This window comes from Talpa occidentalis, unplaced genomic scaffold (assembly GCF_014898055.3).
Source record: "Talpa occidentalis isolate TD23 unplaced genomic scaffold, MPIMG_talOcc4v2.1 talOcc4.3, whole genome shotgun sequence".
Classification (NCBI taxonomy): domain Eukaryota; kingdom Metazoa; phylum Chordata; class Mammalia; order Eulipotyphla; family Talpidae; genus Talpa; species Talpa occidentalis.
The window spans coordinates 34346637-34361428 of record NW_023603184.1 but is presented as its reverse complement, the minus strand read 5'-3'; the positions used below and the strand labels follow the sequence as shown (position 1 = coordinate 34361428).

General features: G+C 40.1%; 2 protein-coding genes across 3 annotated transcripts in view; both read left to right on the top strand.

Annotated features, from left to right (window-relative positions):
- Positions 1-14045, top strand: part of LOC119255532 (olfactory receptor 2AG2-like) — a 50119-nt gene extending 36074 nt beyond the window's left edge. For both annotated transcript variants that reach the window (XM_054699423.1, XM_037522769.2), the window contains exon 2: positions 12912-14045. In XM_054699423.1, the coding sequence (XP_054555398.1) occupies positions 12912-13877 (966 nt within the window). In that variant the 3' untranslated portion in view covers positions 13878-14045. The remainder of the gene's footprint in view (positions 1-12911) is intronic.
- On the top strand, positions 2087-3538 carry LOC119255533 (olfactory receptor 2AG2-like). The gene has a single exon (XM_037522770.1). The coding sequence runs from the start codon at positions 2161-2163 to the stop codon at positions 3103-3105; it is 945 nt and encodes a 314-aa protein (XP_037378667.1). The 5' UTR covers positions 2087-2160; the 3' UTR covers positions 3106-3538.
- Positions 14046-14792: the final 747 nt, after the last annotated feature.

The following is a 14792-nucleotide window of genomic DNA, read 5'->3' as shown; positions in this document are numbered from 1 at the left end:
CCTCTTCTCCACATGCCTGCTTGACATTAAAGTCCAAAGTCACAGAAAAAGCCAATGAAGTCAACAAAAACATTTAAAATATACTAAACAACGATGCAGAGAAACAGTATAATTAGGCTTCAAAATTTATAGCTCTATTTTGTTCATTGGCTCTGTCTGGTCATTTTCTGGAAGTACAGTGCCCCTCTGTCAGCCTTAGTCTCTGAGGGCACCTCTTGGTCTGAGAGCCCTGTCACCAGCAATTTTCAGAAAGAGGGTTCTTCTTCTTTTTTTTTTAATTTATATAAGCACTGGGTACAGTCAGAAGTGCGGGAGGGTAAGAGAATTCACCAGAGCCAGAGTGGGGAACAGAACAGGCAGACTGATGAAATACACTGCTGAGGGGAGCAGCGGGTGCAGCAGGAGAGGTCTGCGCGCCATGGGGACCCTCGCCTGTGGCCGGGGATCCGAACCGGCGCTGCAGAGCTTCGCAGCCCAGAGCTCAACCGCTGCGCCACCAGGGGAGGCCCAAGAGGGCTCTTATTCTGTAGCTCTAATGTACATGTCTTTTTGTTGTCAATAGACAAAGAAGGTTGGTCATGTCAGCTAATCAATATTTCAAAGTTCAAACCTTATGTTTTGGTTTTGTGAGGCAAGGGAAAGATCTTAGACTCAAGGAATGATGAGACACCACTTTATGGAGGATGTTTTTCTACCTGGCTTCTTGCCCAGATTTACTTCATTTTCACAGAAGCGCAAGGAGAATGTTCCTCTACTCTGTTTCAGGATTCCAACCTCAAAACGCTATTTCCTCTCTTTGTTATTGTACCTGACCACTTTTTCTTAGCTACCTCCGTTTCTCCTTAGCCTATAGCTATTTAAGTAAAATATAAGGTTTTGTATAAGTCTCCTTCCCTAACACCTCACTTACATGGTGTTAAAATTTGTCATATCCTTTGTCATATAGGATCATCACCAGTGGATGAATTGGGCAATAAATTTTTCCTATCTATGCAATTTCCCTTGCATCAGTGTAGTGCCTGATACACTGTAAAACCTTAATACACATTTATTGAATGAATGAAAAGACCTGAATTAGACAGATCTCCAAATTTCAGGATTTTGTGATCTTATCACTTAATGGTCCTAACTCCAAGATGACCAGGATGGTGACATAAACAAAGTATAGAAGACATAGGAGCAGATGATACAATGCAAAAACGGAAAGTTGATTATGATTTTTTCTCTTCTCTTACAGAGTGCCTTCTAAGTCCTCTATCCAAATGTGATAGTTTTGCATTTGTAAAGAGCAAATTAAGTGAGCACTGTCTCACATATCCCCCCACACTCTGCTTCCTCGTCCCCTCAAACCCTGAGTCCCTGATTAGCACATAGATTTGGAGCGCAGTGGGGCCAGATCCATCCTCTTCTCTCGTATGTTCAAAATACAAACACCTTGCCTCACTTTTGCAAATCTCTATGACCTTTTCCCTCCTGACTCCTCCCCAGCAAACATCTCATACATCTTATCCTTTATTAGCTGCAATTAGGCAATCACCTTTTTGTCCTGTTTCTGTTTACCTCTAAAATCAGTTCTACCCTGATGACTCAGTTCATCTTAGAAATACCTTCCCTCCAGCTGAGCAGCAGTGTGCTTATTAGTGATGGGAGGACAGTTGAAGAACACCAGCCACCAAGTGCTTCAAGAACCCAGAGGCACCCTGCTGAGGAGCCGGGCAAAAGCAATGAGACTGGAAAGTGAAGGCAGATGTCACATCTTGGGGGAAAACACAAGAGCTTTATTTTATTAAAAAACTTCACAAACTGAATTGGAATCACAAGTATACTTTCAGCAGGAAACTGGCCAGATTTTAAACCAATACCTAGTGTATGACTTCATTATGAATATGGATATGCCATGGACTCCTTATGCTAGACATCTTATTTAAAAGGATTCCTATGTGTTTAAATATTACCAACATGCATGTTCCCATTTAGATGATGTTTCATCATAAATCAATATAAAGATTCAAAAATTCTGAAAGAAGGCAAATTTGGCTATCCAAAGAAAAGATTCCAACTGACCACCCTATGGTGACAAGAGACAATAAAAAATTGGGGTAAACTTCCTTAGAAAGTTTTTCACCAAAAATCCATCTGACAACTAAAGCAATTAGCCAGATGGAACTCTGGAACTCCACATGGGGAGGCGACTTCACACTGATGGGGATTCTGAGTGACAGCGAGTCTCCTGAGCTGCTCTGCGCCACCATCACTGTCCTGTACATGTTGGCCCTGACCAGCAACAGCCTGCTGCTCCTGGTCATCACGGCGGACGCCCGGCTCCACGTGCCCATGTACCTCCTGCTCGGGCAGCTCTCGCTCATGGACCTGCTCTTCACATCTGTTGTCACCCCCAAGACCCTGGTGGACTTTCTGCGCAGTGAAAACACCATCTCCTTTGGGGGCTGTGCCACTCAGATGTTTCTGGCTCTGACGCTGGGTAGTGCCGAGGACCTGCTGCTGGCCTTCATGGCCTATGACAGGTATGTGGCCATTTGTCACCCCCTGAACTACATGGTCCTCATGAGGCCGAGTGTGTGCTGGTTCATGGTGGCCACATCCTGGGTCCTGGCGTCCCTGAGTGCTCTAGGACATACATTATATACCATGCACTTTCCTTTCTGCAAATCCCGGAAGATCACTCACCTGCTGTGTGAGATCCCACCGCTACTGAAGTTGGCCTGTGCAGATACCTCCAGATATGAGCTCCTGGTGTATGTGACAGGCGTGATATTCCTTTTGCTCCCTCTTTCTGTCATCATTGCCTCTTACACACTCATCCTCTTCACTGTGCTGCGCATGCCCTCAAACAAGGGGAGACCGAAAGCCCTTGTCACCTGCTTGTCCCACCTGACCGTGGTTGGCATGTTCTATGGGGCTGCCACATTCATGTATGTTCTGCCCAGTTCCCTCCACAGCCCCAAGCAGGACAATATCATCTCTGTTTTCTACACTATCGTTACCCCAGCCCTAAACCCCCTCATCTACAGCCTGAGAAATAAGGAGGTCATGGGGGCCTTGAGGAGGGTTCTGGGGAAATACTTCCTCCCGACACAGACCTGACAAAATTACCAAGTAGATATGGCTGGGGACTATGTTTCAATTTCATTATTAGGCAGCAGTGAGGAATACAGTAGTTGTAGCTGGCAAAACAATAGCTTCTTAATATCAAAGGAGACCTGCTCTCCTGTGACCGATTTCGTAGACAATTCACAGAGAAGAACATCGTTAGGGGGTATATTGGGCTTCATGTTTATTAGGCAAATGATTGTTTGAAGAATTAGTTGAGAAAAAGAATAGTTTTGCAACTGTATTTGTAGTCCAGATTTAAAGAGCAATCCACATTGACTACATAGAGACAACAATTATGTTGAAATAGTGGTATGTTGCCTGATACTAAAATTTAAATTTAAATGGAGAAATGAGTAAAATAGAATGTGAAAGTATTAAGATATGAAGTGAAGATTAGAGATAGGATAACACTGAGAGATATTAGTTGTACATATTGTTTGAAATAAAAAAAAATTACTCTTGAAGTGACTAGATGTGTTTATGTCTATAGAAAAGGAGGGATAAAATATATACTTCATTTTCTGACGAGTTTAGATACACTTAATCTTTATCATTTGATTTATTGGTGTGGGAACATTTATAACAAAAGCTGGGAACTTAAATCTGTTAAGAAGCTCCAAAATACCTGGTTTAGATAATTGGGGTTATTGTTTATGACAGTACTGTGTGAAAACTCAGAAATGCTTTTTTCTCTTTACTGAGACAATCTCAAATTGCTTAATCTAGAAAGCTAGACCAGGATCTAAAAGCTAAAGTTAATATACAAAACTAAATCAAATTCATTATAAAACCTGAGAAAGTTCAGAAATTTAGAAAGAAACAAAACCACTTGTACAGTCTTCCTTTCATTTTTTGTTGCTCTTCTATGTATTCTGTCCAATTGTTATGCACATGTTGAATAAGTCTTGCTGTTTTTGTCTTTTAAAATCTGATAAACCTTCTGTCTTACTAAAAGGGGACTTTTAGGGTAAGATTGAGGTACAGTGAGGGAGGGAGTCAGACTGCTTCCCTTTTATTGTCTTTGCATCTTTGGACAATATATATATTACTTTTTTACATTTTTTACATTTTATTTTATTTATTTATTTTTTTTAATAGAGGCATGTTTTATTTATTTGTTTGTTTGTTTTTTGTTTATACATGCACTGGGTACAGTCAGAAGCGCGGGAGGGTGAGAGAATTCACCAGAGCCAGAGCGGGGAGCAGAGCAGGCAGAAGGACCGAAGTACACTGCTGAGGGGAGCAGCGGGCAGCAGGAGAGGTCTGCGCACCATGTGGGACCCTCCTCCTGTGGCCGGGGAGCAGCAGGGGATCGAACCGGCGCCGCATAGGCCGCGGGCAGCTTCGCAACCCAGCACTCAACCGCTGCGCCACCGGGGAGGCCCACATTTTTTTATTTTTATATTCCCCACACAATTGCACCCCCATTTATTTTGATCCCAATCCCTCCTTTCCCCTTCCTTTTCCCCCCAATATTGTGTCTCTGGTTTATAGTTGTTTGTTGATTTTGATTATTTCTTATAATTATTCTTTATTTGGACACTATATTAAACTCTGTGCCTCAAGTGGTGATGAGGACAGGACTCTTGATGATCTCATGTTTGGGGAGGTTGAGTAAGATAACAAATAGTAGGGATTGGGATTGGAACTTGACACATAACGCTTAAAACATGTTATTACATGAATAAATATGAAATATTCTTGACAAACTTAATTTGAAGTGATCTTATAATACCCCATGAGATAGGTTAGGCCTCTGCACTATACCTAAGCATTTGGTCACACTGAGTTTTGGTCCCTCAATATTCTTAAATGAGGATCTGATTTAATCTTAGGTCAGATTTCTAGAAGTGGAATTACTAGGATATAGGCAAAGAAAAGATTTTAAATTCTTGTTATAAAGAGAAATTGTTTTTGAGAAAGTTTGAAACACCTTGTGTTCTGGCTAACTTTATGTGGGAGTGCCTATGTCACTGCACTACTTCTGATTCTACTGTATATGGACTGCCTTTGAAAATAAAACAGGGCCTCCCTGGTGGTGCAAGGGGTTAAGCGTCATCACTATGAAGTTATCTGTAGCTATCCCTGGTTCACCAGGGAGGTGAACCACATGGCACAGCAGACCTCTTCTGTCTGGCCTGCTGCTCCCCTCAGCAGTGTATATCAGTCCATCTACCTGTTCTGCTCCCCCCTCTGTCTCTGGTGAATTCTCTCAGCCCGCCCACCTCCTCCTCTGGCCTGTACCCCAGCTCTTGTATGCATAAATAAATAAATATTTTTAAAAAAGAAAACTGATAAAACATATCAGATATTTTCATCTACATTGCTTATTCTGTATATTCCTAATGATTTTTGTAGGTTTTTTTTTTTATAAATTAAGGTCAAGATATAGCAATATTTATTTTTGGTTTATTATTTAGTTGTATGGAAGGATTTGTCAGGTAGGGAAGTGTTAAAATATAGTAACATGTTCACCTTTTCCTTGTATTTTTCAGGTAATGATACCCTTACAAGTCCCATTTTAGGGCTGAAAATGTTTACATACATTTCTTTCAGATTTGTATAACAATTTCACAAGCAATATTTAACTTTTCTTATCTCTCTGCAGTTTATCTTGTATGATGTGTGAGGCTTTTTTTACTGTGTTTCCAAGTTTCTAATTGTCCCATTAATGCTCTTAATAAGCTGTCTATTTTATTTATTTATTCACTTATGATTCATTCACTTAATTGCTTATTCAGTTTTGCAATTGCAAAATTGTCTTTTAAATATAGCAATAGAGAGCATATCAGGGCTAGCTGTTTAGTTTCAGAGGACTAGAACTAGTCTAGGGTTCTCTCCTCCCCTAATATTTCTTACCAACTTTTCCTTGGATTTTATCACCATCTACTCTAAGTGTCCACTAAATGTCAAAAAAAAAAAAATTGGTATATTCATTGTGAGTGTATTTAACTCATAAACTGATTTAGAAACCAGCATTTTCCAGTACTCAGTCTTACCTTTGAGGAGCAAATTATCCTACAGCACCACCCTCATACAATCTGTTTGTTCCTCCTGAAAATACCATTTCACACCTTCAGCTGATGGCCTTACATCATACATCACTGAGGCAAGAGAATAGTCATGTAGGACTTCCTCATTGTCAATTACCAAATTTACCAGCACACCTGCACACAGCTTTTAATCTTTTAAAAGAGCCAATCAGAGGACTAAATCTTCCATAGTGATCTTGATACCTAATTCTTACTTTTTTTAGAGAAATTGGTCTTAGAATTACCTTCTTTGCATCATCTCCCTCTCTACTGGAATGTTTACTATAGATTTCACACATGCTCTAATACGGCCATCTTAAAAAACCCTTTCTTGAAAACACATTCTCCTCAAATTACTAAAACATTTCTCTGTGCAAATTACATTAAAAGATGAGTCTATACCCGTAGTTGCCACTGTGACTCCTGACACTGTAACTAAGCTCCCTATCCCATCTACAAGCCCCCCTCCCAGCACACACCCCCCCATCCCTCCCCCAATGCTGCAGTTGTGCTTGTTAAAGCAGAGATTTAGGACTGATTTGTGTGACAAAGAATGATGGTTTATATAATTAATAAAATAGTAAATGCCAATTTTAATATCATTACCTATGCATGACCAGGCAATGATATTTGTAATCCACAAATGTCAAAAAAATTTTAAATATTTTTTAAATACTTCCAACATTGCTAACTAGACAGGAATTTTCACTAATATTATTAGTCTCCAGCTGTGTGTGTGTGTGTGTGTGCGTGTGTGTTGTGTTGGTGTGTATTTCCCTAGATGACTTTTTCTGCCTTGACTGTATCATTTTCTTTACCTATGTAAATAATCCTGTGTACTTCCCAAAACTCTTCATTTTTACTTTAAATGCTAATTAGGAAGATTTGGAATCTTCAGTCAATAGAGTAACACTGGGAATTCAATTACCATGAAAAACAATTAGGCACTTTCTCGTAACCCTAAGCATACACTTACCAACTGAGCATGTTCATTCCAAGGTGGTAGATGAACAATTTATGTTCATTCAAAATACTTTACCTGAATGTTTATAATGACTGACTTCATAATCAACAAAAATTGGAAACAATACAAATGTCCTTCAACTGGTGAGTGGATTAACAAATTTTGATACATTTATACAAGTGGAAGTACTCAATAATAAATAGGAAAAAAATATTAATTGATGTAAGAATACAGAAGAATCTCAAACATTATGTCAAGTAAAAAAGGGCAGACTCAACCCCTATGTTTATAGCAGCACTGTTTACAATAGCTAAGCTTTGGAAACAGCCCAAATGCCCAAAAATAGATGACTGGATCAAGAAGATGTGGTACATATATACCATGGAATATTACTCAGCATTCAAAAAAGATAAACACATGCAATTTGCAGCAACATGGATGGCGCTGGAAGGGATCATGCTCAGCGAAATAAGCCAGAAAGAAAAAGAAAAATACCGGAGGGTCTCACTCATAGCAGGAATCTAGAAAACTTAAATAAGGGACCAGGAAAATGAATAACTATAAGAAAGTGAAAATCAAAATCAACAAAAAACTATGAACCAGAGACACTTTATGGGAGGTAGGGGGCGGGTGGGGAGGGATTGGGGTCAAAATAAGGGGGTTGCAATTGTATGGGGAATATAAAAATAAAAATAAAAAAGGGCAGACTCAAATGTATGCTACTATTTATAGGAAATTCTGGAAAAGATAAAAATAGTAGCAGCAATAAATATATTAGACAATAGGCAGGACTTGGGTAAGAAGAGGAGATGATTATAAAAAGGCATCAGAAAATTTGGGGGATTGATGAAATTTGTATATCTTGATTTAGATGGTGGTTACATGACTATATCTGTTAAAACTTGCAGAACAGTGTGCTAAAACAGGCAAATTTTGCTTATGTAAATTGTACCCTAATAAAAAATTTAACAATAGGAAATAATAATTTTAAATAAATGAATGTAAGGCTTTTAAAATTCTGCCTCTACAGCCATGTTTAAATGCCCATAAAAAAATCCCCATTTCCATCTTGTTATTTTTTTCTCAAGAATTTTATTTTTCTCTCTTAAAACTCATATATATTTGCTCTTGTTAATTGAATTACACTTCCCCACTCATTTACTGAACCACCTTCTGTGCTCACCATTGCTCCCTGCATTCCTACCCCCTGGCAATCACATTTCTACTTGCTAAAATTATTTTGGGGGGGTTGGCAGTAAATTCATTTTGTTTTTAATTTTCCTGACTCTTTAATGAGGGCTTAGCTAGGCATAGAATTCTAGGCGTGCAGTTATATTCTCTCAGCAATTTGAAGGTATTTTTCCCTTGTCCTTGGACCATTAAAAGGTCCACTCTTCGATTCCAGGAGCAAAGACTATGCATTGGAGCAAAGAAAGTTTGTTCAATAAATGGTGCTGGGAAAACTGGGTCGCTACATGCAAAAGAATGAAGCTTGACCACTACCTCACACCATACACAAAAATCAACTCAAAATGGATTAAAGAACTAGACATAAGACCTGAAACCATAAAATATATAGAAGGAAATATAGGCGAAACACTACGTGATTTGCACATCAAAGACATCTTTACAAACACATCACCCAAAGCAGTGATAGTGAAGGCAAAGATAAACAGCTGGGACTACATCAAATTAAAGAGCTTCTGCACAGCAAAAGAGACAATAACAAAAACAAAGAGAAACCCCACCAACTGGGAGAACATTTTTGCACCCAACACTAATGATAAAGGACTGATCACAAAAATCTGCAAAGAGCTGATGAGACTCAACAACAACAAAGAAAATAATCCAGTCAAAAAATGGGCAGAAGAGCTAAAAAGAAACTTCTCTCAAGAGGAAATGCAAATGGCCAACAGGCATATGAAAAAATGTTCAACATCACTTGCCATCAGGGAAATGCAAATCAAAACTACCATGAGATACCATCTTACACCAGTGAGAATGGCACATATTAAAAAAACTAGCAACAACAAATGCTGGCGAGGGTGTGGAGAAAAAGGAACTCTTCTACACTGTTGGTGGGAGTGCAAACTGGTCCAACCACTGTGGAAAGCTGTGTGGAGATTTCTGGACCTACTAAACATAGAGCTTCCATATGATCCAGCAATTCCACTCCTAGGTATTTACCCAAAGGACACAGAAACATCAATTCCAAAGAACACCTGCACCCCTATGTTTATAGCAGCACTGTTTACAATAGCTAAGCTTTGGAAACAGCCCAAATGCCCAAAAATAGATGACTGGATCAAGAAGATGTGGTCCATATATACCATGGAATATTACTCAGCATTCAAAAAAGATAAACACATGCAATTTGCAGCAACATGGATGGCGCTGGAAGGGATCATGCTCAGCGAAATAAGCCAAAAAGAAAAAGAAAAATACCGGATGGTCTCACTCATAGCAGGAATCTAGAAAACTTAAATAAGGGACCAGGAAAACGAATAACTATAAGAAAGTGAAAATCAAAATCAACAAAAAACTATGAACCAGAGACACTTTTAGGGGGGTGGGGGCGGGAGGGGAGGGATTGGGTCAGAATGGGGGGCTGCAATTGTATGGGGAATACAACAATAAAATTTATTATTTAAAAAAAAAAAATAAAATAAAAAAAAAAAAAAAAAAAAAAAAAAATAAAAGGTCCACTCTTTTCTTCTTGTCTTCATAAGTAGGTAATCTGTTTGGTTTTTGTGTGTGTGTGTTTGCACATTTTATTTATTTATTTAAATATTTTATTTTATATAATTCTTACATCTTTTTTCATCTTTGCACATGTATGCATTTTCATTTTGGTTATATTTCCCATACAATTGCACCTCCCCCCTTGGTAATCTGTTTTTTTAATATCTGGGAGTATTTAAAAGATTTTCATTAACATTGACATTCTACAGCTTCATAATAATTTAGAAAATTGTGTAGTCTCTCTTCAAGTATCTCTGTGGGCAAACAGCAGTAGAACCAAGACAGACATTTTCACGCGCGGACGCCCTGCATTGCCACAGGTCCATGAAGGGAAGTGTAGCCATTACGGATGCCGTAGAGCACAGCCACACTTAATAGGAAATACCACAAACTAAGAGGATCCTAGAGGAGCTGGAGAGGGGCAGAAAGCAGTGTCCCAGAGATGCCACAAAATCAACTTATGACCTGGGGTGACCATGAAAGGAACCCTTGCTTTCCGGTCTGTTGAAGCAGTGATTTAGAAATGGGCCAACTATAAATCAGAGACATACTGTGGGGGTGGGGGGAAGGTGGAGGGAGAAGGCAGTAAAATCATAACAAGGGTGGGAAGAACACAAGGGACCATGGTGATAGTTCATGGGTGAATGGATGGTGGGATTTTTATGGGGACTGTAACCAAGATGAAAATGCATACACTGTACAAAAATAAAAAGTGATGTAAAAAATTATGAAACAATTAAATAAATTAAAAAAAAAAGAAAGGGGCCGTTGATACCTTCGTTCAGGTGAAAGACAAACTGAGAGCCAATGAGCTCATTTAGGGGGAAGAGAGTGTGGGAATACCACACCAGGAAATACACCCAAGAGGATTCATTAACATGCTGTTTTCTGGACCAGTATTTTCATGGAAGGCCATTTCAGTTGAGAAGTCACGTCCCTCTGATCGCAGGGATCAAACAAGAGTAGAGAGATGGCATCATGGGACAAGGAGACAAAGCAGCCTCCCCCAGGACAGCCCTGACTCACCGTGGCCCCAGGGGCAGTGAAGCCAGGGAGGGCAGAGTCTCTGCTGGGCAACTCCCAATATCTGCTTCCTGCTGCTTTCACCTTTGCTCCCAGACTCCAGCAAGTGTAAGAATTAGGACCCAAGAACTCAGTCTGATGCTAGTTCCAGAGCTAGACAGGCTCGCTTTCACCATTCTGTGCCACAGAAGTAGCTTCCCCGAATTCTTTACAGGTGTGAGAACAGGAAAGTCATCCTCCTGCTCCAAAGAAGAACCCACCGAAGGCCTGTACTAACTTTTCGCCTGCATTGCCAGAGAAGACCTGCAGAAGAGGAGGAACAGAAGTTCCCTGACCTCTGCATTGGTCAGACTCTTAACCTAACTTAGCAAAAATCAAACCACTTGGATACTGCTGAGGAAAAAACATCTTTCCCATTGCTGCTGGAACATCCCTGGCATTCAAACAACCCCCAGGGCAGTCTACCCAGCTGGGCAACTGGGTTTCCCACCACCTGAGGTAATGATTTTGTCCATCTGGGGGGACAGTGTGCAGTCTTTAGGAATGTTGAGTTGAGAAGTGGAACCCAGAACAGACCTTAAGAACATAAGCTACTCTGTCTTCCAGATGCTCCATAGATCCTCTATTCTCTATAGATTCCAGATGCTCTATAGATGTGTCTATACCTCATCCCACCCCCTCTATTCTTGGTTTTCTAAATATGAAGTGTAATAAATGATGACTAATGAAAGAGTCTGCTGTATTTCAGGTCTGGGTCTGCTTCTTGGGGGAAGGCCAGACCCTTTGTGTTTAACTAGTCTCTAAGAAGGTGTTAAACCTAACTTGGTAATAAATGCTTCCAGAGTGGCATCCAAAAATAGATGATTTGCCTGTCATATGCTCTACTACCTTTTAACCATTAAAATCCTATGAGCCCAGAAGAGGCCAACAGAAACCAGTGAAATACCAGAATAAGCCAAAACACACAAAATGATGTTTCACTTATGATTCTTTAACACACATTGGTTGGAGTTATCGGTCCACTTCCCATGATGCAGGCCACTGGTTTCTGTCAATCTCAGTCCGCTGTATCTCCTGGCTTCGCTCTGGGATTGGACATCATGCTCCAGTGGCAATTTTCTAGAATAGTCGTTTTTTTCCTGCCCTTGAGACTTTTCAATCAAGTGATCCCGTGTGGAGAGTCTTCTGCAGGAGGCGAATGAGGATCTGGGTCAGGTGCAAGAGTGAAGATAGGCTTATTAGATTGATTACAACATACAACCCAAGATCTCTTATTGCCTACACCTTTCACCAATTCTCCTTGTCCCCCCATGCAGGCCCTCATCTGTCATTATATTTCTGATCCCCTCTAGGTTCATACTTTATCAGAGTCAGTTTTTTAAAAAAGCTCTATGTTTGCATTGACCCTAAAGGTTTAACTCTAAAAGCATACCACCTCAAACACGCTATCTCCTAATCTTGCTGTAGAACATTGGAGAAGGTGGATCTAGTCTGGAGAAATGACTGAGGAGAATACACTGTCCCTCTTCCGATGAGGTTTGTGTTTACAGGCGAGTGCTGCAAACAAATGTGGACACAATTATATGGAAAAAGAAGTGGAAATAGTTTATTGAAAGCACATCTGCCCAGTTTTAGAATGTCCTATTAAGAACAGGTCTATGCAAATCACTAACAGTATTTACATCACTAATCAAACATTATACGTAAACATCACCACGAGAATAATGAAGGTCATGAGTGCCAGAATATAGCTTTACTATTAAGAGAAAAATAACTTGATATTTCTAGAAAAATATACATACCCTATATGTTTCCATGTAGTAGTCTCTTAATGTTTAACTATTATTTCGATCTTGGTTCTTCATAAGGATGTTTCTTTTATCAAGATTCCATTGAAAGAGTTAGAAACTGAGATTTAGAGGTCAGTTACTAGTTTGAAAGGCATTATCCTAATGGATTCATGCTGGCCATTCTCTGAGTTACGAAACTAGGGTAAAATCTTAGCAGAAACTCACTGTCAATCCATCTGGTTCTAGGCAACTAAAACAATAAGCCAGATGGAGCTCTGGAACTCCACGTGGGGAGGCGACTTCACACTGATGGGGATTCTGAGTGACAGTGAGTCTCCTGAGCTGCTCTGCGCCACCATCACTGTCCTGTACATGTTGGCCCTGACCAGCAACAGCCTGCTGCTCCTGGTCATCACGGCGGACGCCCGGCTCCACGTGCCCATGTACCTCCTGCTCGGGCAGCTCTCGCTCATGGACCTGCTCTTCACATCTGTTGTCACCCCCAAGACCCTGGTGGACTTTCTGCACAGTGAAAACACCATCTCCTTTGGGGGCTGTGCCACTCAGATGTTTCTGGCCCTGACGCTGGGTGGTGCCGAGGACCTGCTGCTGGCCTTCATGGCCTATGACAGGTATGTGGCCATTTGTCACCCCCTGAACTACATGGTCCTCATGAGGCCAAGGGTGTGCTGGTTCATGGTGGCCACATCCTGGGTCCTGGCGTCCCTGAGTGCTCTAGGACATACATTATATACCATGCACTTTCCTTTCTGCAAATCCCGGAAGATCACTCACCTGCTGTGTGAGATCCCACCGCTACTGAAGTTGGCCTGTGCAGATACCTCCAGATATGAGCTCCTGGTGTATGTGACAGGCGTGCTATTCCTCTTGCCTCCTCTTTCTGTCATTGTTGCCTCCTACACACTCATCCTTTTTACTGTGCTGCGCATGCCCTCAAACGAGGGGAGACAGAAAGCCCTTGTCACCTGCTCGTCCCACCTGACCGTGGTTGGCATGTTCTATGGGGCTGCCACATTCATGTATGTTCTGCCCAGTACCCTCCACAGCCCCAAGCAAGACAACATCATCTCTGTTTTCTACACGATCGTCACCCCAGCCCTGAACCCCCTCATCTACAGCCTGAGAAATAAGGAGGTCATGGGGGCCTTGAGGAGGGTTCTGGGGAAATACTTCCTTCTGACACAGACCTGACAAAATTACCAAGTAGATATGGCTGGGGACTATGTTTCAATTTCATTATTAGGCAGCAGTGAGGAATACAGTAGTTGTAGCTGGCAAAACAATAGCTTCTTTTTTTTTGTTTTTTTAAGGAGGAATAAAAACATTTTATCTGTGCATTCAGAATCACACACAAGTCACCTTTACAGTTCAATTAAATCTATAGAAATCATTTGGGTTTTATATTTTCAGTTAAATTTTGAACTGAGATTACAATATTGTTAAAAAAATTACATTATTCCAGTATTTTTTAGCATACCAAATTTAAATACATAAGTTCAAACTTCAGATTTATGGCAAACAGTCTTTAAATACAATACAGACATTTATTAAAATTACCATATCATTCACAAGTGGTATTTGCAACTCTGAACTGTTACACATATAACAGTTCTCCTATGGATATGGCAAAATCGATATGCCACGAAGCTCAAAGTTATATAGTCAAGCCAAGAACTCAAAGTTGTACCATCTTTTAAAAGAAAACAATAGCTTCTTAATATCAAAGGAGACCTGCTCTCCTGTGACCGATTTCTTAGACAATTCACAGAGAAGAACATCATTAGGAGGTATATTGGGCTTCATGTTTATTAGGCAAATGATTGAACAATTAGTTGGAAAAAAGAATAGATTTGCAACTGTATTTGTAGTCCAAATTTAAAGAGCAATCACATTGACTACATAGAGACAACAATTATGTTGAAATAGTGGTATGTTGCCTGATACTAAAATTTAATTTTAAATGGAGAAATGAGTAAAATAGAATGTGAAAGTATTCAGATTTGAAGTGAAAATTAGAGATAGGATAACACTGAGAGATATTAGTTGTACATATTGTTTAAATAAAAAAAATGACTTTACTGTTGAAGTGACTAGATGTGCAAATAT

Bases quoted from the DNA above. Each gene is read 5' to 3' on its own strand.
- LOC119255533 (XM_037522770.1), top strand. From the start codon at position 2,161: ATGGAACTCTGGAACTCCACATGGGGAGGCGACTTCACACTGATGGGG.